The sequence below is a fragment of the Callionymus lyra genome, chromosome 1, assembly GCF_982586985.1.
Source record: "Callionymus lyra chromosome 1, fCalLyr1.hap1.1, whole genome shotgun sequence".
Classification (NCBI taxonomy): domain Eukaryota; kingdom Metazoa; phylum Chordata; class Actinopteri; order Syngnathiformes; family Callionymidae; genus Callionymus; species Callionymus lyra.
This window is the reverse complement of record NC_141818.1, coordinates 21,169,435-21,193,020: the sequence shown is the minus strand read 5'-3', so window position 1 is coordinate 21,193,020 and position 23,586 is coordinate 21,169,435. Positions and strand designations below refer to the sequence as shown.

At 37.5% G+C, this 23,586-nt stretch overlaps 1 protein-coding gene across 1 annotated transcript; it reads right to left on the bottom strand.

The window, feature by feature from the left end:
* Positions 1 to 1,716: 1,716 nt before the first annotated feature.
* On the bottom strand, positions 1,717 to 23,032 carry txnrd2.2 (thioredoxin reductase 2, tandem duplicate 2). Its single transcript, XM_087796673.1, has 17 exons — positions 22,957 to 23,032; positions 22,327 to 22,392; positions 22,192 to 22,248; positions 21,974 to 22,118; positions 21,140 to 21,214; positions 20,608 to 20,686; positions 20,358 to 20,420; positions 18,949 to 19,019; positions 14,817 to 14,836; positions 14,124 to 14,215; positions 13,310 to 13,484; positions 7,874 to 8,010; positions 6,510 to 6,605; positions 5,483 to 5,575; positions 4,183 to 4,254; positions 3,728 to 3,825; positions 1,717 to 3,497 (listed from the first exon to the last, which is right to left on the bottom strand). Exons 1-17 carry the CDS (start codon positions 23,030 to 23,032, stop codon positions 3,368 to 3,370), a joined length of 1,545 nt encoding a protein of 514 aa, XP_087652799.1. The 3' UTR covers positions 1,717 to 3,367.
* Positions 23,033 to 23,586: the final 554 nt, after the last annotated feature.

Sequence of the window (23,586 nt, the reverse complement as noted above, 5' to 3'; positions counted from 1 at the left end):
TAGACTGTTTGCTCCGTCGTACAGCTGGACGTTACAGGCACGACTGCTAAATGGCCATTTTCCAGACAGTGGCTGAACTTTGGTCCCACTGTCTGGGTCTGGTACTGACACAAGCGAGCCCTCTCAGGGTGAGTGAGGCCGCAGTGAATCCCGAGGAGGTTCAGGGGTTTCGGAGAGCTCCGTCCTTAACCAAACAAACACGGTGGAATTTCTGTCATTGTTGGTGTGGAGGGTTGAGTGACAGGGCCGCATAGCCCAGCGGCTTGTCAGAAGTGACGACTGGGGGTCAAAGTTTGACCACCCCAGATGACACTGCATGATAGGAAGATTATTTTGTTGAAGACACAGACGACAACTAGAATAAAACACCTGGAAATACATGTCATTAATCATTCAAAAGTCCCTGATCCAGCTATATACAAGAATTATTTGATATTTATTTATCCAGCAAATTCAAACCAAAGGTTTATGACCGTGTAACTATTTTAATTATAACATGAAATTATCCATTTTTCTTGATTCTATTGTTCTACAAGACTTGTTCCATAGTTCCAGTTTTTGTTAAAGGCTGTCGTTTAGGAGGGAAAAAGCTGAACTTCAGCACAGAAGGAAGACTCAACAGTGTATACTGTATTGATATAAACAATTGAATCTACATTATTTTAATATTTTTACATGTGTATATCGTATATTTATTTAATCTTTTTTAAATATTTTTCAAAGTTATGCCCAAAAGTCAAGTTAAAAATATAGTCAAGACAAAACACAAGTAAGGAAATTAAACATGAAAATAAAATAAAGATATAAAAATAAAATTTTAAAGAAAAACATTAAAAATGGTCATTTTAAAACATTCACGTCTAAGCAGCAAGGTTGTTTCATTTATGGTTGCTACATATTTAGAGCTCTAACTGGACAGAGAAGAGATAAATGCAGTCCGACTGGGAAAGTAGTAGCGGTCAAGCGAAAGGGGCGGGGCAAATGGCTGATGATTTTGATTGACCTATGACTGTCAATCAACTATTTTGAAAGGGCTGCTTAAAATGGTCGGAATGTACTATATGATATAAAACTGTGATTGCGTTTGATCAATAGGTATGTACACATACTGTCATCTCACCTTCATTTCCTTTTACTAATCAGGGTCCCAGCAACTGTAGCATATCCCAGCTGCTCAGGGTCAGAGACAAGGGGCACAATGAACAGCCTGTCACAGAGACAAACAACTACAAATAAACACTTACAGACAAATTTGGGTACTCAGTGAACCTCTGGATGTTTCTGGACTGTGGGAGGAAATATGAGTAAACCCACGCAAACACAGGGTGAACATACATAACTCCAGACAGAAAGGTCTCAAGAAGTGAACCAGCAACTGCCTGTACAACCAATCACTTCTCCTTATCTTACCTTGAGTTAAAATTTCTATTTATATATTTATTTTGTTGTGGCATGTTTTTGATGGTATAAGGGCGACAAACCTTCAATATATAAGTTTATATATAAACCATAATTAACCACTGCAACAATAGGAGCCTATAATCCCTTTCACCTTCTACTTGACTGTCAACGATGAAGATTTTACTATTCTAGCCGGAAGTCTGCCGTTTAAACTCTGACCTTGACACCTGTTGCCGTGGGATCATCACTCATCATGACTCTGCTGCTTCATCCAGGTCAAGGTGGTAACAGAGAAGACGGTCAAACACACTCACATCATCGCAACAATTTAATGAAAATTATGAGGTGCAGGAATATTATCATTTTTTAAATAATATATAAAAGCAATACATACAGAAAATAAGTTCTTCAAGATACACACTCGCAGGTGAAAGTGATGGTATCAAGCGTGAAGGTCATTATTTTAATGGCTCCGGTGCCATCACATCCACACATGATTTATGTATGACAAAGCTTTCACAGAAAATGAGACTTCTCTATTTACAAACGCTAAAGTTGACAGCCAGGCGACATCAGACGTGAGCTCCCCGACACCGGGTTTTCGCACAAGTCATCATTAGCTGGCCGACCTGAAAGTGGAACCCTGACCCCCCCTTTGGCAGCTGAAGGTCCTCTTGTCCGTCATGATCCGGCGAGGTTTTCATCTGAAGAGAGAGGCTGGTGTGCTGGAGGTGTTCTGTACGGCCTCCACGACTTCCCCCTCACACCGCCTTCGCTCTTTAAGCACAGCGGCATTAACCCAATTTCTCGGTGCAGGCACTCGTGTTGGTGTCCGTCATGAGGCCATCTTGCACCCCCCCGCTGGCACCCCCTCATCCCCAAACACCAGAGCATGTGAGCCTTCTGTGCTCAGAGTGATGGAGTCAAGCTGTTGCTGCTGAGCGGAGGTCAGGGTCCCTCAGTCATCACCTCGGCCCTGAACGGAGCACACAGGAATCCCCCCCCCATCCCCCACCCTTTTCTCACTGGGCTTCGAGCTTGTTCTCTCCGGCTCTGGTCCAAATAAACCTGGTAGTCCGGCCTCTCTCTCTCCGTCGCTGCCCTCATCAGAATCATTAATCAGACCCGACAGATTCGCCGTCGCATATAAATAAACTTCACCGTTTACGCTCCAAAAAATCCTGCAGCAAACTCCCTCCGCCTAATAAAGCCGCCTCCACCAGTTAAATACTTTATTGATATAAACAAGCTTCCTTATCTCAGAAGGTGTCCACTCCGGGGAGTTGACCTTCCATCCGTGTAAATACACAGCAGATAACCTCGTCGAGGTTCGGCACCATTCAACTGCTACTTCGACTAAATATCACTTAGGAGGATTAAATGTGGAAGTAAATGTAGTGGATCTTGTGTTGTGTCATCCAGCCTTTACTTTAGAGAATGGACGGGCAACAGTGCCACCTTGGGGCGAGCTGCAGATTTACAACTATGTGATAAAGTGTTTTCCTCACTATATGGTAAACCCTGCAGTTCCACAACTATTTGTGTGTCCATGTGAAAATGGGGCGGTGTCACCGCGGCGACGGCTCTGGAACCATCCATCAGTGTCACCAGAGGGGCGGGGCGCAGGGGTGTATGGTATGTGTCGCCCCCAAGACTAATGGACAGGAAGTACAGCCAGAGAAACAACAATATTTGTGGAATATATATTGAGGAAAACATCAGGGCTGCTCCGATTTAACTCCTCGACCCTACGTGGTCATGATTGATGACCTGAGATATTGATATCTCCGACAATAACCTGAACGACGGGTTCGAAAAACCCCATCACACTTTCTGAAGCCTCGGGGAGAGAGAGAGACCGGGACAAAGAGCCAGACAAACTCACTATTATTCTGACCCAGCTGACCCCGGGGGAGTTCTACAGAGGGACCCTGTGTGCTCGCTGGGGTTCAGAGGCCGAGGGGCTTTAACCTCAGCAGCCGGTGACGGTGGCGTCCAGGCCCGAGCGCTTGGTGATGTTGACCTTAGTCAGCTCCTCGGCACAAGTCGGGTGGATTCCAACCGTCTTCAGCAGGTGGGAATATGTGGCCCCACACCTGAGGGACACGCACACGTCAATCATGAACAAGATCAATTGTTTGCTTAGTTACAGTTACCCTTCAAAATACAGTTACTATATCAAAATGATTTTATCTCTACGTTAGTGTCTCTTATAATGACTCAAGATGAACACAAGGTTGTATAAACAGTCCTCAAAATAAAAAGAAGAAATGTTTCAGAATAAAAACCACGTTTATGTCACAGCATTAATTTGTCAGAGACTCACTGTAAGCTCATAGCGAAGCCTTGAACGACCTCCCCAGCGTTTGGACCTGTGAAGAGCAGACCAAGGATCTTCTGATCGCCTGCTCGCTCACACACCACCTGATCGGACACGGAATTGCATTAACAATTCATTCGATAAAATCATAGTTTCTTTCATGGTGTTTATAGCACATCTATACACGTAACATAATTCAATTGTTGCATTAAATTGAATATTATGTTGAATTTCCTCAATTGTATTACTGACAAAGTAGATAAATGAGATTTTAGACTAGACAAGCTCAGGCAACAACAATAATCATATTAATAAAAACAAATCTTTATTACGTACAGTAGCACCTTTTAGGATAGCATTGCTCCCCATAATAAAAAGTAATAACCACCTTGAAACGTTGCAAGGAAATTTTAAAATGTTTTTTTTAAACCTGGTTAAGTCAAAAGAGTGCGTTCACCAACCTTCAGGTAACACTGGCTGGAATCACGCTCTGCAACAGAGAACTCCAGGGGCTTGTAAAATGCATGATAAACCTGAAAGAAAGAGATCAAAGAAGAAATTAATATTCAGGAGATTAAACGAAAGAATGGCGATTAAATAAATGTATGACACGTCTTGTAATTTTAGATGGAGAATTAGGTCATTGTCTGATACATTTCTTTATTTAAATGTTGTTCCGAAGAGAAAGACAATTTATTGTGTGTGATTCTTATGAAAGATATCAAGACTGTTTACCAGTAACTAATGAAGGTTTAAGGCTGTTTAATTCTCTCATAATTTAATTATTATTTCTTCAGACTATCACTAACTTGTCTGTGTCTATGTTAGTACTTGTGTGTGTGCAATAGACTGACAGTAGTGATGGTCTGATGAAGCTTCATGAATCGGTGCCCTATTTTTTAGAGCCCAGTAGGTGGCGCCTCAGGTTAAAAATGATGTGAAGTTGAAATAGAATAACTGTTCAGAACAATGCAACAGAGAGTGACATCTAGTGGACTCTGAAAACAAGGACACTGCTTCATGAAGCTTCATCAACACATCATGGAGTTCCTGCCTGTCGCCCCAGGTGACTAGTACTGACCAGGTTAGGTCAGAGCTTCATTGCATTCCTGTAACCAAACCTAACCGACGTGATGACCTTCTAATCAGACAGTTAGCAAAACGGCGTAGATATGGAAGAGATACTGCGATGTTGTCGGCACGATGACGGATTCCAAATGTTTTGTGTTTGATTCCACGAGTGAGCGTGCCGACACAGGCCACGCAGCTGGCGGGGGCCGACACACCGCCGCTCGACGTCAGATCTCGGCCTCGCCTGTCGTCACCTCACACACACCTCACACACACCTCAATCAGGCCTCCTGCTCGCCCGTCAGTCGCAGCGGCGAGCCCCACCTCGCCGGCTAAAGCATTTATAGAACGCCACTTGCAGGTGTCGGCGAGCAGCTGGCAGGACGCTCACAAGTATAGATAAATTACAGAGAGGGTAGTAATATGTGTTTGGGAGCTCACGTTGTGTTTCGAGTGTTTGACATGAGCAGTATTTAGTGTGTATTTGTCTATGCGTGACAAACGTACTACTTACTACTACATTACTCTGCTGAGTAATCCAGGTTTCATGAAACAGTGTCATCAGATAATTTTTATTTCAATGACGTGAAGTGAATCATCAAATAAGTATTTGCTATATAATCAACAAAAGCGATTTGTTGCAGTATGTATTTTACCCAGATATTCATTCAGGAAATGTGGTCACTTTACCTCAACTCCATCCTTTCCATGCCTCCTCTCGGCCTCCTCCTCAGACAGACCTACACAGCCGTACTCCAGCGGGGTGAACACAGTGGTGGCCACCTGTCGCACACAACAGTTGAATCGCTGGTAAATCTTAGTCTGGGTTCTGAACTAAATAAATCATGCGCCGTCCCGTTCATCAACAAGTTACACAGCAATTGTAGCAAGATATACAATATTAGTAGCAGCATGGTAGTGCTGTGTTTTATAGCGATGTGCTGATGAAGCTTCATCGGTATCAGTTTTGAAGCTCAGTAGGTGGTGCGCTCAGTTTAAAAATGATGAAAAGTAAAAAAAAACTAGCTGTTCAAATCAATAAAATTATAGAGCAGAGAGTGACATCTAGTGGACTCTCAAAAGAAGGATACTGCTTCATGAAGCTTCATCAACACATCAGTGTGGTAGTGTTACTCCTGAAATTGTGGTCTTTCTGTGTCAAGTTTGAAGTTCTTCTAAGCACTCTAAACTCATTTTAAATTGTCTATAATCATTATCAATAATTTCGTCTCTAGAGACAATTATGACAATACGTGATCTATATTTCCCAAATGGTAAAAGAAAAGCGAGAGTTTTATTTAATTTTCATTGTTCTTTGTTTAAAAAGAAATCTTAATCATTCATCTCACTTACAAGGAAGCCATCCAATTGTCAAATAATTATACCTAATATAAATGTGCAGACACTGCATATAAAGGTCCCTTAAAAGTAATTAAAAAAAAGCATGTGTGACTTGCCTCATTGCAGATGTATCAAATATGGGTCACATGTACTTGATTAGTAAAAAAAAAGCCTAACGGAAAAGGCAGATTGGAGTCCCTCTCCAGAGTGCTGGACTCCTGATCGGTTAAGGACTCAGGAGTGTTGGGAAATGTGTGTAATCAGAGGAAAACAAGTGGAGATGAATGATACTGCGGATGATGTCAGTGGGAACTCCTTGCTTAGATTATTAAAACCTTCAAATGAACACGCGTCACATCATCGATCAGCATCTTACGTTGTCATAGTCCATGAGCTCAGAGCTCTGACCGGCGAGTCGGCGGGCGAGCAGTCGTCCTGCTTGGATGGCGGTGGGTGTTAATTCTGGACGACCCTGAGAAGAAAAAGATGGTTTTACTCTACTTGAAACCAACACACTCGGGCTGGTGAGAGCAGGAAACGACAGAGCTGGCGGGGGGAATTCTGAACCCATGACTTAAACCTGAGAACATATCTGTGAACATCCTGTTGTCCCAAACAGCTCTTAGACATCAGAGTCTAGTTACTGTTTACACTCCTGAGATCGTGTCATCGTGGTGCAGTCGGAGCTAATGGCAGGTGCCTCCTGTTGGCAGAGACCAACTTGAGCCAGATATCAACTCTTCTGCATAAAAGGCAGAAAGAATGCTCCGGATACCTCGGGAAGATGACAGACAGATTGGGCTGAAGCACGACTCATCAAAGGAGCCTGTCAATCTCTGGAGAGTGTGTCTGTGCGTGTGAGAGAAGGGCTGCGAGGCAGGAAGGAAGTACAGCTGGTTGTGGTGAAAAATCATAACTGGCTTTAACTCTAGCACGTGTAACTAGTATTTACACGACTGGTGGACAATGTGAAAGGATGCAGGAACAACATTGTGTGCACACACACCTACACACACACCTACACACACACATTAAAAATGTTCTTTTACTGTATGTGCATGTTAGAAAATAAGACTATCTTAATTTAAATTTTTGCACGTAAATAAATCATGTCAACATTTTGTCATTTTTCAATTTTGGTAAAAAAAAATAGAGGTGTAAGGTAAATAAAGTTTAAAATGTGATTTGCTTGGTAAAAAAAAAAAGAAAATAATTAAATGACTGCGAAAAGTTAAAAGAAATATGATTTTTGAAAAGAAATTTCCATTATGAATAAAAAAATATTTTTGAGAATTGAATTTACTTTGAAAATGTAAACACAACAAAATATATATCGATTTTAATCAATAAAACAGTTCAACAATAAAAGCAAACAAAATTCATAAAATAATAAAAAGAATATTATTGAATCGTTTAAAAAAAAGTAGTTTTATTATATTTTTATTTTGCAAGATTGAAATGTTTTAATACCTTTACCTGGTAATAAGAAACATATGGTTTCAGCAGTAAAACTGATAAGACAAGGTATTATATATTTATATATACTTCATAAGTGACAAAATAGTTTTATTTATAATGACTTTAAAAAAATGTATTTAAGGCTATATATATGTATACCTGTATATAAGCTATTGAATTGCAAATTATCTATAAAAAAGTTATTTATGTTATATAATAAAACCCATCCTTTGCCTCTTTAAAAAAAAAAAAAACATTTTCAACAAACTTCTACTCTCCTACCTCAGCAATGTCCCCGAAAGCATAGATGTTGGGCACAGACGTGGACTCGTCAGCAGCAACCATCACTTTCCCCGACTCCTGGTCCAGTTGCACACCAAGATTGATGAGACCCAGAGCGTTGGTTTCTGGAGCTCTGCCTGGATCAACAAGAAGAATCGAACATCACTTTATTATTGAATGAAATAGCTTGGACTCCTTAATACCATCTGAATCTGGAAAAGGCATCTTATAAATCAACATGTATAAATAATACTTAAATACTATTGAATTGATATTAAAGAATACGGACAAACAATTTTGGATTCTAAAATGTTGTGGGTTTTTTTATGATATATTTTTATACACCATAATGTTTACTCTTATCAAGGGGTTGCATAAACAGATCTACAAACTCCACACCAGAATGACTCATGTCTAGAGTTCCCTGGATTCAAACCTGTGACCTTCTTGCTGTGAGGTTCCAGCGCGCCATGCAGTGGCAACTCATTACACAAACACCCGACAGGGAATCTGTGGTACTATCAGCCCTAAATAAGTGTCAAGGTCAATTTCTTTCTTCTCCGTTATCAACTCTGACGCTTCATCAGACACACTGAGGTGTGATTAATGACATTTTCCTGCAGAACGGTCGACTGAAGCGCCGCGATCCCCACGCCTCCCCCTGCGCTACAATGCTCCTCACTAAATGCCCGGGCAGCATAATAAACACCGGCCCCGAGGTACCCATGTAGATACTATCACAGAGCAAAAACAACAAACCCCTGAGACCCCTTTTCCTGGCTGGAGCCAAAGAACAACGTCCTCCCCCCTCTTTCTCGACCGGGGGCTTCAGGGAGCTGTCGACTCTGCTGCATGGGTGGTTGACTGGGATGGAGAGCACGGGAGGGAAGTGAGGCCTATTCCCGAAAGAAGTTGTAAATATTTTCATGTCTTGTGTGACCACTTGCATATTCACACATTCCTCTGTTGCCATCACTGCTATTTAGAGGTTCTGGAAAACCATTTTCTTTTTACTTCTTTTGAGAAAAAACTATAGGATTAAACGATCGAACACCTACAGTGAGACATATAACAGAGATGAGGTTTCACAATATAAAAAAAATACAGACCTCCATTATGACACTTAAGGGCAAGCTTTATTATTATAAAGCTTCTATAAACAAACTATGATTTCTGAATGAATGAGTTTTGTTTACACAAAAATAAACCGAATAAATAAATGGAAGAAAACAAATATCAAATTTAGATGATGTTAGTTAATAAGAAAAATATAACTTGTAGCGACAAATGAGAATTTCGTGGCCACAAACTATTCATTTGTTTTATGATGTTATTTCTGGGACACCTTGATATGGCACCATTTAAAATGATCTAATGAAAAATAATTAAAAATTAAATAACATGAACAAAGAGAAGAATTGTGCATTACATGTTTGATTATTTCATGAATTACAATGAAACGGAAAAAACAAATTGATGTAGTTCTGCAGAATCAGCAGCTAATGTAACTAAAAAGTATTTATTTAATAATAAAGAGAAAAATAACTATTCGAATTGTCTCAAATGTTGCCATATGACAGTAAATTTAAGTAATAATTTAGTTAAAAACCATTTACTGGAGAGTACTTAAGTCATCGATGTCGAGGCAAGAAAAAAAAAAAAAAATCTGATTAGAATCCTTTTTTTAGACGTTTGTTCTTTCCTGTCTGCCGCTCTGGTCTGACAATGTGTGGCGAGGACACAACAACGGGCTGATAAGACTGCAGCATGAGGGAGGGTGTGCGCACATGTGTGCACCAGCTGATGCGCAAGACAAAGACTGTTGTGACATTTCACGGAAGCCTACAGCGAAGGCGGCTAATTATCCAGAACATGAATTAGACTTTATCTGATCAATCAAATGCACAAAGACAAAAGGGGAAAGTAGCGCAGACCAGCTGTAGACAGGATGTTGGAAAAAAAGAACATTTGCTTCAAATAATGCTATAATAAAATGTGATTGATTAGAATTTTGACAAGAAACTTAATAATTATTTATTTTAAATGGCACAAAGAATAAAAATTGTTTTTTCTTTAAACTTTCTTCTAACATTCAATTAATCCAAATATACAAGTTACACCACTTACACCCTAAATGGCAAGTTATATTGTATTCCTTCTTTTTAAAACAATTTTAGTTTTAAAAACCGTCTGCAAGTGAGTCCGACATAACAAGGAAATCGTTTTAATTTTTTCAGCCAGAAGCATCATGTTTGTAAACAAAAACAGGTTTGACGGCTTCGTGTGTCTCGTCACCTCATCACTTGTGCAACCTGTAACCTGCTTTAGGACGACTTTCACGTGCACAACGAGCACGAAGGTTGTGCTGCAAGCGGAAGTGAACTGGTTGAACTTCTCGGGAATCAACGGGAGGAACAGATTTCCAAAGAACCCGATTTTTAGAACTCCTTTTAAATCTTCTGTCGAGGCACGCACATGTTTATATAAGAATACAGAAGAAAAAACTAATAGGAACTATATACACAATTTGGATTAAGACAAGGTTAATTTTTTTATTCAAATTTTACTTACATTTTCAGGTAAAGTTATTGTGGGTATAATTCAGTTTTACTAATTTTGATAATAAAAACAGAGGAACTAAAATATAAGAAAAAAAACCTCATAAATAGGTAACATTTATACATTATTATAGCTTGTTAACAAATGTAGTGCATCAGCAAAACAGAGCATTCGACGTAGTTGCAGTTGCACTATTCGGACACTAGGGTGAGACAAAAACAGTTTTACATTCTAAGGATTGGGGCTTTAAAAATGTAAAAGTGATCAAAAAGGATCAACAGAAGTAGTAAATATCTGAGAAACAAAAACAATTACAAAAATCATATTAAAAACCTTAAAAATGTCCAAATATAAAAATATAAATCAAGTCCTATACATATCATCTCCAGTTAAATTGTTCTATTTTTGTTTAATAGAAGTTATAGAAAGATTGTTTATATTATTCATTTATTATCATATTATAAAGAGTTATATAAAGCTCCACAACAAACCATCAATAGAAATATAGATCTACATGTAAGTTGCAGCTTCATTTAGCTTTGAAAGCAGAAACAGGAAGTGTGTAAATATTGTTCTTCCTGGTGCGTCTGCCAACACACCTGCAGGAGGGAGCGGCTCTGCTGCCAGGAAGTGCAGGTGAAAGGTGGAGGGAAAGCAGGGATGAGGAGGAGGATGTGAGAGACGGCAGTGATACTGTCCCCAGTCCCCCGTGGACTATAATAACTCCACTGAGGTCCTGATCCCTGCGCGGCCTCTCGGTGTAAGGTCACGGTACAGGGAAGTGGACTCGTGCTCATAAATCCAGCTCCTCTACTTCAAAGAGTCAATGACTCACTTTTTCCCATCATACTTCACAGACCGACAGACAAAACAACTTAGCTTAGCTTATTCTATTAGCTGCTTATAAAAGGAAAATCCCATTTACAACAATCTGTAATTTATATGCATTTAAGTCAAGAGAAAAAATATCAACAAAGCCAAAATATCGGAAATATTAAATTAACTTTGTTATGGCAAATAGAAAACATTTTACATACTGTATATTTAAAAAAAAAAAAATGTATGTATAAAGTGTATAAATATAATTAGATAAAGATTTACACCACTGTTACATATTTAAAAATCTGTTTTCAAAATTATAAATGTAAAATAAAACAATGTAGGGAAAATGTGTGGGATTGATTTTGATATATCACTTGTATAAGCAAAAAAAGGGAGCACAAGAAAATATAGAAGTGATAGATAATCTAAAAATGAAAAGTGAATATTTTGAAGTCATCATCGCCTCCATTTGTTCTGAACCCATTCACCTCCACAGAATTACAGGGAGCTTCCCGTGCAAACATCTTTCACACCTCCACTCTCACGCAATGACGATGTGGGAATTGGGGTGCAGGAGGAAAGGCCCCTTCAGCTGCAGGGTCACCGACATCCCTGTTACTGTCACACGCAACACTTCCCTTTGTAGCTGCTAATAAACGTGGTTGGCCATAATGGAACAGGATGATGGGTAGGGGAGTGTGTGTGTGGTGTGTGGTGTGTGGTGTGTGTGTGTGTGTGTGTGTGTGTGTGTGTGTGTGTGTGTGTGTGTGTGTGTGTGTGTGTGTGTGTGTGTGTGTGTGTGTGTGTGTGTGTGTGTGTGTGTGTGTGTGTGTGGGAGGGGGGTACTCGGGCATGTCTTTGAAACACTTTGACCTTGAAAATCTCCCCTCCATTGTTAGCGGGGCTGCTAGTGATGTGGGAAAGGCGAGACGGTGGAATCAAGATGGAATAACGGAGTGATCCAGGAGTGGTGCAGCAGTGACAGATGTCGCGCTGGTTTCCGCAGGAATGGCATGAGCAGGAAGGCTCAGAGAAGGAGAACAAAGAGAGGGACCAGGTGACCAAAGTAGCGTGGGGACATCCTAAAGGATCCTACAACTTTGACTGACCAACGATTCCCAAATAAGCCAACTCATCATTGTTTTCTGCTGACATGGCACTCTATGACCACAACACTGATAGTGATTCCTTGTTTTTTTGTGTAAGTATAAAATGGGTTTTTCCCCAAAATGTATTCTCAGACTTATGTTCACAGCCCAAGACACATTGAAGACCACTTAAAAATGATACAAATTTAAATAATCTATTAATGAAAGTGACATTAAAATAACTTGGAAAATCATCTACCAGTGAAGGACATTAAACACAATTTTTCTTTGACCATAAAGTATTTCTATCCCAACATTATATTTAAGTTGATGAATAGTTCACATTCAAAAAACGTTGTTGATGTTAAGATGTAATTCTAAACTAGATGTTAAAAATGAATAAATAGTTACATTAATAGTTAAACTAGTCGACAGGACCCTTCACCAACAATGGCAATAAAGGTTATTCTGAAAAGCAATTTTGCTGACCAGCTTTTCAATGTAGATTAAAAAAATAATAGCAATCATTCTAATAACAATAATTTCATTTAATTCAATTAATTTCATTTTCAGGCTGCTTTTCTTTTCCACAATTTAAACATTTAAAAAGCCCCAAATATTAAGTATATTTGACAAACATCAGGAATTTAATCTTTCTCAAACCTATCAACAAGTGCCAGATAAGAAGAGGAGAAACTAACCAAAGTTGAGTTGTGTTTCCATTTCCTCCTACACCATAACTGCAATGATAATTGTCAAAATAATAGATAGTCTACATGAATCATGACTGTTCACTTGTAAAATAAACGTTTCAGAAAATATGAACAAATAATAATAAAGTAAAACGTTATATATTATTTAAAGGGTATTAAATAATGTGTTATATAAATGGTATTGGGCTCTAAAGGATAAATCATTTTAATGGTCGGCTAGATAAAATGTTTTGAAATAATTAACAGTTTCTTACCTACTGCAAACAGAACTGAGTCGAAGGTGTCGCTTTGTTCTCCGTCAGTCTGAGCATCACTCCAGGTGATCTGCAGTTCACCTGAGGTCAGTCTCTGCACTTTTTTGGGGACGCACTTCCATTTAAACTTGGTTCCATACGACTCCATGTAGTCCGTCACCAGACCTGACATTTGCTGTATACAATGGGGATATTATGAAAAAAGGAACAACATGTTTCTTATAAACAGGCAGAAATGTTAATAAACTTCTCTTTTAAAGTTGAATTATGATGAAAAAATGTTTCTGTTTAAATTGTTCAAATAAAAATACGCTCATCTGAGTAACAAGATTTTGTTCTTTAATGTCTCCACGGAATATGTGAAGAATCATTGGCTAGTCCAGGGGTGGGCAATTATAATTCTTCAAAGGCCACATTAAAGTCTGTGAATGTCGTAAGGTGCCTTCAAGCAAAAAGAAAAACGAGAAAATCCCTAAAAAAAACGACATTCATCATTAGGCCGTGACATTTATTAAGCTTAATAAGCAGCTATTTTATTCTTGTAGGTTTTTTTCAAAACATCTCTTCATCTAACCTAAAAAAAAATGTTTTGAGGGGTTAATATATACTTGAAAAATTACACACAAAAAGGAGGGAAAAAGTAAATAAGTGTGTAAAAATTATTTGAAAATGTAAGTTAATAATAAATACAAAATACATTTGTTAATGCATTAGAACCATTTATACATGATCATACTATAACATTACGAGGGCCGTATAAATACAATCAAAGGGCCACAATGTAGACCGAATGAATGGAAGGGAGGCGCAGTACCTGATCGAACCCCCGGAGAGCGATGCTGCGAACCATCACTGTGGTGTCTAAACCGATGCCTGTGAGGAAACCAGCACATTCCAGAGCCACGTCTGAAGAGCAGACAGTCAAGGAGGTTTTTTATTCACATTTAATCGAAGAAATTTGTACTTTTCAACCTATGACCAAACTTTTTAAAGATATACTTATACAGACTATAAATGGTTTAAACAGAATTTTCTCTCCGTCATGCTTCTAACCAGATTATTATAATCTATATTAAACTATACCTAGTGTCAAATATACTTCTAAATTATATAGAAGATGGCAATGGTGTTTTAATGGTTTCTAAATGTAGAAATATTGGCGCATATATATATATATATATATATATATATAAAAAAAATATTGTTCAAATGTAAACTATTATAAAAAAAACTATTAATAACAATATAACTAATAAGAATAATGAAGTGACTTGCATTGTTAAAATTGTCTCTTTCTTTTAAATTCTATTTTTAAATAGTTGTTATACATGATATATAAAATGTTATTTTCAGTGTATACAAATATATATATTTTTTTCTCTTTCAAATGCCCGAACTTTTCTGATTCATTCCAAGAAACAGTTACTTTAAATGCCTATAAAACGTCTTGATTTGACCAGGTACGTTTAAAGAGCAGCTTCATGTCCTAGGGCAGACGAAAGGATACAGCTGGCTCCGACCACGAGGCTGCAAAGCACAAAAATGTCACGCATTAGAACCAATAACATTCCACGTGGTGCTGATGTGTTGTGCGGGAGAGCCAATTCAAACAAATCAACCTCAAGCCGAAAAGGTTTATTTAAAAATATTCTGGTATTAGCGAGGCGATGAATTCAGGTCCAATCCTCAGCGGAAGTGGAGAGGTGCGAAGAGAGTTTTGGACCCGATAAAAGCTTTTTGTGTGTGTAAGTGTGTGTGGTCCGAGTGAATCACACTTGGAACACTCTGAACCTGAGCTGCGCGTGGTTGAGGTGGGCTAACTCTGAGGGTTTGAGCTAATCCCCTCAGATGGGGTGTGCCACGTTCATGGCTCCAGTCCACACACGGCCCGCTGAGTGAGGCCCGTCACCCTCACGGCTGAGGCCCCTCTACGCCTTGTTTCTGGGCACTCAGAGCCAGACGCTCTTCCCCCGGGTCGGCCTCACCTGACAGTTCCACCCAATCCTTGCTAACACTAACCATTAAAAGCTATGATGGTCTTTCTTCCTATGTTCTTGTAATGCTCTGCTCTTAGCACGTATTGTGAGGGGGTTTACAAAGATCCACCGAAGTGCTTTAGCTTAATTCTGCACTTTTACCAACAAACCGTCTCTTCCTTTTCTTTTACCATCTGATGACGGAAAGTTCAAAGTCAGAGTCGACATTATTTAAGACTCGTTCAAGCAACACAACTGAGATTCAGTTCAATAATAACGATTACACTAGAAAAAACATTATTACAGTAAAAGACGAGACAAAATCAGAAATGAAATGTAAAGTATAAACCCCTTTCTCAACAATTGAATAATAATTTCGCTTTTGAAACATTCAGATTAAATAATAACTAATAATTTCTTATTGATCAATCTGAATCTTTCAAAAGAGAAATGATTGTTTTGTTATGAGTTTGGACACAACAGAGAAATTATTTAAAAGCCTTTCTTGAATATAATACAATTCAACTTCTTGTGAAAAAAAAAGAAAAAGTAAGACACTAGACTTTCCAAGATCAACTTATTACATCCATGCGTCAAAATAGCCAGACATCTTTGGGCGGCTTACTTTGATGTTCAAAAATAGACAGAACATTACAGGGACTAATAAGCCAGGGAGCGAAAATGTCTCGAAGAAGGAAACCTTTGAGCAGATTTTCCAGGATTTAAACAGGCCTTCCTATGTAATTTCCTTGTTGTCATAAACTATTATATATTAAATTATTGCAACGATTAGCCATTTCAGATAACAAACTTGACTGACAGTTGTTGAAACATTTTAAATGTCTATTTAAAGTAACACAATATTATCATAAAAAAAGGCAATTATTTTCATTAGGTGTAGTTACAAAGGAATTTTACTGCACCGTTTACCCTTGTGTTATTTAAGGGTCAAGGTGACCTGAAAACAAATGTGTTTGTGATATCCCTTATGTTGCCTCTGGGAGAAGGGGAACACTCATTTAAGTGGAGTATAAGGCCATGTCAACTTTAAACAATTATACAATTAAAAATGGTAAAAGTCTGTTAAATAACAACTATATATACTGTATATAGTATTATAAAACAAGAAGGTTGAATCGATCACATTAGTTAATTAGGATCTATTGTACTGCAGCATTAAAAAAAAAAAAAACTTATGTTGTTGTTGTGTGTATTTAAATCCAGGTCAACTTTAAACTACAATAAAAAGAAAATGAAGGATCTGGATGTTAAGGCCCCTATTTGTTTCTAATGTATTCTTTTGCCCATCAGATGACAGCTCCATAGCTATGTGGGCTATGACAATAAAATTAATAAAAATGTATATCAATACATATTGTGGAGGGAACTAATTATTAGAAAACGACATAACATTTTCAGAAATAATTGATACAAAGCAAATCAAAATATAAGAAAACATATGATGGAAGGACCCCAAATATTCTGCCACATGTGAAGAGAGGATGGAAGGTTGAATGGATAATGTTGGTGATGGAGGTTCAATGTAAAAAGAGATTTTGAAGACAATCAATGAGGTTAAGAGGAAGGACATAAGGGGGAAAATAAGGATGGGCCGCACATGATGCAATATTAAATAAAAAATAAATGGACACATTTCTCACATGAGGAAAATTAATTTTGTCTTAAAGTCGACCAAAAATATATAGTTCAAGGGAAATTTGGATTATTTATCAATTGACTTGCAGCCACAAGAGCAACAAACTAACACCTGTAAATGTAGAAGTCAACTGCTGCCTGACAATTTGATTCAGACTCGCTTGAATAACAAAGTTAAAAAAGAGACGTTAACATTAACAAGCATGTGTGAACCAGCTCCACCTGCAGCTCAACGTGGATCCAGAAAGTGCCAGTGTGTTCTGCAGTGATGTATGCTTGTGCTGGCGCGTGCCCAGTGTTTTGCTCTCTCGCTGAGATGTGGGCAGTGATCTCTGCCGTCACCCCCGGGGGGCACCATCCATCACTCAGGTGTGTAACTGCTGCAAGGTCCATTAGACAGCCATCACTCGGCTCGGTCTGGGCTGGTGGGTGGGTGGGGGGGGGTGCAGGCGTGCAGGAACAGCCTTTTGGACCTCACCTGCACACTTGACAGCTGCTGCACAACAACTTCCTTAGTGTGTGTGTTTGTCAGTGTTCATGTGTGTGTAGTGCTGCACTAGAGGAAGCTACAGCTGAACTCTCTATCCAAAATGGTTATTGCCCACAGGGAGAAGCCAAAAGAGACTTCCTGTCTCAAGTGGTGTCTCTGAATGGATATTCAGGTTCAAGAGAAGAACCAAATCCTAATATGCTGATTAACTGTTAAAGGATGGAGGCAGAAACATGCTGACTTATATCACGGCTGGTCATATGCCCTGCTCAATACATAACCATCAATGAGGAAGAAGAATTATAGTTTAGCAAGAAATTTAATTTTTGTTGGTACTTTGTTGGAAAGTAAGGAGCCAGGAAAGTGTTAACTTGCTCATCAATGTTACAAGCTAACCAGCCTGATGATTTTGTTTATCATTTCACGTGTTTAATTGTTAGTTCAACAATATATACGATCAATAAAATTACAATTTAACAATAATAGTTTGTTACTTTATGTTACAATATTTATACCGTGAACCAAGTGATAAATATGGTTTTATTTCAAAATTAGTTTTTCATTTTCGTTTTAGAAAGAAAATGGCCACAGATAAGCACAGATGTAACTAGTTTATAAATGTTAAAATGTGGTAATATTTTATCATATTACAGCCATTTATCTTTTCCACTTCTTATTCCACTTCTGTGATGTAATTTGAACTCCATAATTGAATATATGAATATATGTTTAATATCTGGAAAGAATGAAGGTCTAGTTCAGTGTAATTATATTACATTTACAATTATCGTTTCAATCTTAATTAAAATAGTTTAATATAACATTGCAACAATAATAAACTGCTGTAAGACAAAGTCTAGTTTAGTAATTTCCTTTATCTCAAGATGATGTATTCCTTTTGTGGACTCATAGTAAACATATGTAGTTGTAGCTTTCCACATTTAAAAATTTTATTTTTGTGCTTTAACATAATTAAATTAAATCAAAACATTATTATTATATATCACTTTTTATAGAATCAAGCTATGCATTGTTTCATCACTGACGTGCATTTAGCATCCCATAGAACTAAACCGTCCCAATGAAAAAAATAAATACACTACAGGTGATCACAATCTGGACTTGAACGTTGGAATAATGATATCAGCTCATCCGTCACCGCCAAGCAAACAAGTCGGCTACAGTCTAGCGCCTCATCAGCATCTGTGTGCGGTGCCAAGAGGAAACGTCAGGGAAAGACCAATTAACCGAGCGATGACAGCGGCTAAATGGCTGGATTAAAGGACTTGTTCCGTTAAGGTCAGGATGCACGTCGCTAATCTGAATCATGAGGTGAGGACAGGCTGACAGGAGGAGAGGAAAACAAACGGCATGTCATTGATGAATGATTACAGTGCACGACAGCTCGGTTCCAAGCATGTGAGACGATGACGCCGACCTCAGCGTTCAACAAAGCTGCACAGGTGGAAGTAACCGCTGAGGACTCAACCTGAGGTCAATTTGATACGAATGCTTACGTTTTCCCCGGCGACTTCTTTAGCCAGAATATGTCATCACTGGTGATGCCGTGTTCGATTGCACCTGGAATCTGGAAAATAGACACGTAAAGATAGATTTTGAATAACATGTGGATATAGGGGAGTTAGAAATAAACAGTATATGCTCATTCAAAGTTAGTAAACATCTGCTACAAATGCAAAAATTGAGATTCCATGACTGGATGCACTCATGTCAGATTAAAGTTCATACAAAACATCAAATAAACTTTGTTTTTTGTGCCGATCTCATATTATTTGTAGTGAAAGAATAATAAAAAGCAAAAGGTAAAAATTTCTACAATAATAAGAAAAGAGTATCTGTATCAATTTTTACTGAAGCAGATTATCTTGTCCCTGCAAATTCAACTCTCTTCATGGCTTTCTTTTTTGTTTAAAGACACTATTGGACAGTTTTAAAAACGTTACATGAATTAAAAAATCTAATTAATACTGAGAAATCTACAGGTCAATTCTCTACAATCTACACCCAAATTAGGATGACCCCAAAACCATAAAGCTAAGCAAAGACTGTTGACCTTTTGTTAATCTGAGTAATGAGAAAAGTGTTTCTTAAATCTTCCTTTTTATAAAAAATAAAAAAACCTTTCAATCATTTTGAATATGAAATCTTATTAGAACTGATCTCAAGTTAATGAGGCTTAAACTAAAAACACACAACATTAAAAACACAATTATTAAATCATGTTATGTAAGAATGTATTTTATTTCTCATGCTTCTGAATCAATGGGTATTTTGTATCATGTTTTGATAGAACAGAGAACATTTTTAAGGGTTTTTGCCGTGTCGCGATTTCTTACAACAGCCATTTAAATATAAGGCAATGTTAGTCTTCTGCTACAGTCCTTTCTTTCATTCAGCATTTTAGTTCTTAGACCTGGCTAGCCAGGGATGTTGAGAACAGAAGCCACCATGTGATGGTACAACATTTACTGTATCTGTGTCTAAATGCAGACACTGAAATTCTCAATTATTCATTTATTTTCTTCTCATTCTACCCGCTGCAAAGTCAAGACATCAAGTCAGTGTTGCTAGAGAGTAACAATGTTGTGTCACCAGTTGTTGCATGTTCTTTGAGCTGCATGACCATATAGTATGTATTAATTTAACAGCTTTAAATGTAGAAGAAAAAAAAAAAAAGGGTCATAAGAACCTACATTTATTGTTGTACCCCTACAATCTCCTCAGACAGTATTAGTCAACAATCCACCTCTCAGACTGTTATTTCAAGTCTCTTGTTAAGGCTTGTTGGTTTAAAATAATGCTCTACTTTAGCAGACTCTCATTTGTCTACTACCTTTTATTTTTTGCTGGAGCTCAGCAAACACACGCTGGCAGACAAAGACCGAGGTGACTGACGAACACTTACGTTGGCGGGGTATTTGGGTCGTCCACCTGTGGCGATCACAATGTTCTTGGCAGTCAGGATCGTCTGTGCGAAGAGAGACTCGGATGATTCATTTCCGTGGAACAACAAGGAAATGTCAAATAGAAGCAAACGGTCTCTGCAGTGTTACATCATGGTGGTGATGATGGAGGAAGGTTAAAAAGCTGTTAACAATGTAAGTGTGGACAGTGGACTGATTAACCTTCAACAACAGATCTTAAAAGATGATCACCTCTTTCCCTGCTTTGCTGATTCCTTTTACTGTGTGTTCATCCACCAGGAGACCCTTCATGTTCAGATACTTCACCTTCCTGTGGGACAGATGAGAAACTTTGGTTGCTTCTGTTTTGATAGTAAACATCTGCTGTGTGCCTGAATGCTTCACTAGGAATGCTCTCCAAGCCAGGAGAAGTCATTACTTTTTTCCTCAGAATATGAGTCACTGAAGTGTCAAACCTGGAATTAATGCCAAAGATATTTCCTCGGGTTATCTGCAAGTCTTTTTGTCTTTAAGGTCATATTTCATTTGATTAAATATCAAGATATACATTTCTGGTACTGGTAAATACGTACACGTGTATCACGATGTAAGTTAATTTTAATTAGACATTAAAACAAGTATTTGTCATCAGTATGAGGGTGATATTAAGTCACCAGTTCGGCCGTACAACTTGTTTTTAATATGGGGAGGTTAATAAATCACAACACAACAGAGGAAAGTAGACAAAGAGAGTTAAAGTCTACAGAGTTACAGAGTTATTTACTTGTCCTGGAGTTGAACTCTGTGACCCCAATTGAGTGAGCGTACATGGTTCTGAACAGCCTCAGCCATGGTGACCCTGGAGGGAAGACAAAGATGTTAATTCATCAAAAAGGTTATGCAGAAATAAACCTCGATCAGTGTAACATGTTTGAAATAGCAGTTATTAGGTATGTGCAATTTATTAATGCTTAAAATACATGATGAATTTATGGGATTTTTATTAAAAATAAACATTTTCAGTTCAAGTATTTATTTGGTAATGACTACTTAATACTTGCTTAATAGCTCTGTTTGTAGTACAATAAATTCTCAAATGTGTTATAGGTAAGGCATTATCCATAATATTTTGACTGTTTTTCCTATAATACATCCTGCATTTTTTAAAATTGTAACTGAACTGTATTATTTACTTATGACTATGACTCATTTGTTTCTTACACTTCATTCTATAGAAGAAGGAGCGTAAGATGGCTAGTGGTGACGAGATGCAAAAGACACAACCTAATGAATGTTTATATAAATGTTTTTTATACATCACTTAATAAATAAACTATTTTAACCAATGATGATTTTTCCAAGTAATAGTCTCCATACAACAACAATTGCATTCACTAAATAGTTAATTAAGGAATTAAAGAAATAAATAGAATATATGTATTTTAACTATAAAACACAGCTTTATCTTTACTATTCCTAAAGCATGTTTTTAACGTATTTTACTTTTTTAATTTTACTGGATTCATGTCGTTACGTAGATGCAACACAAGATGGCGCTATTACCACACGAGCTATGCAATAATAAACGTCTCTTTAAAATGTGTGCAGGTGGACATACCAGTCATGGGTGACTGGACCTGGAATATTCCAACCATATTTTTTGGCATCTTTGACGGCAGAGCCCAGTAGAGCCGCCTGATGCATGAGCTTCTTGGGGATGCAGCCAACGTTGACACATGTTCCACCAAGACCCCATCCTGTGCCTGTGCAAAAAATTAAAACTTGAAGAATCTATTCTAAAAAACACAAAATCCATCTTGTTAAATCATCCTTTACCTTGGACGGATGGCTCCACGTAATCTAGAACCGCAACTTTCTGTCCCAGTTGTGCCGCTGTGGATCATATGTACAAGAATAAAGGACCATAAACATGTCGCAGCTTTGGAGCAGAACTAACTGGTCAGATCTCACCTTCTTTGGAGCAGGCGAGGCCTCCTGATCCTCCACCAATGACCACCACATCATAGTCAAACTTCCCTAAAAAGACACTTCTTCAATGAATGCTCACAACTCTTATAACATTCTGTTAGTGTTTATAAGCAGGTCTGTCTTATTTTGTATTCAAAGGAACTATTCATCAAAATGTGTAGTAAGATTTAAAATTGTCCTGCATTTTAGAGCCACCAGATATTCAGGTGTGCAACCCAAATAGAACTTGCATAAGCAAGTTGCATATGCATTTCTATTATTACGCATTTGCGCGATTACATATTAAGAGATTATACGACACACTTTACAGAATAAATAATAATTAAAGCAACTTCTCTAAAAGAGTGTCTTTTTATCCATTAATTTATTTAAAAAATATATCTATAAAATAATAACCCAAATAATAATATTAGTAATTGAAAGGGGAGACTAGTCAATTTAATTAAAGTATTTATTTTATCGTTTTAAAGAATGTTGAAGAACTTAGAGTTTTATAACGTATATACGGAATAAAAATAAAATGTAAATCTTGTAGAAAAAAAAACAAAAGCCAACACAACTTTTTTTCAACACATATACTTCACCAAATACGCCTAACAAACGTCATTTTACCTGTAAAGTTACGAGTGATAATATAAAAACAACTTGATGTCTTCCACCGGTGTCTGCTCCGACAGAGGGCAGCCATGTTGTTGTTATGAAAGGACCCCGTTCTAGGGAGAGGTGCTTAAAGTACTGCCTGTACAGAAATAATAAAGAATCGTAAATAAAAACGTTTCCGATGTTCCTCGTTTGTATAATCTTGTATAGACTTATATGAGCTATTGTTTTAAGACTAACCTTATATATTAATATAATGCAATGTTTAGCCAATGTAGTCATTTTAAATCTGGCGCAGCTATATTTCTGCAACGGTATTTCAGTTTCGAAAATACTCATGAGTTTATGTTGTCTATAATAATAACAGCAACCACACTTACCACAGTGGTAATAATTACAACATAATAATAATAATGCTAATAAATACTGCGAATTAAAAGTATAATTCATATATAACTTATTTTATTCACCAAACACCCTCAATTATTATGCAGTGATTATATTGTAGGAAAAAATAACTCTTAAAAAATATATAAAAAGTATATATATTTGTTCACTCAGATAATTTCATCTACTGTATTAAATATAATAAGATTGTTATAATAATCTAGTGATATGTCATTTCAATGTCATTGATACATA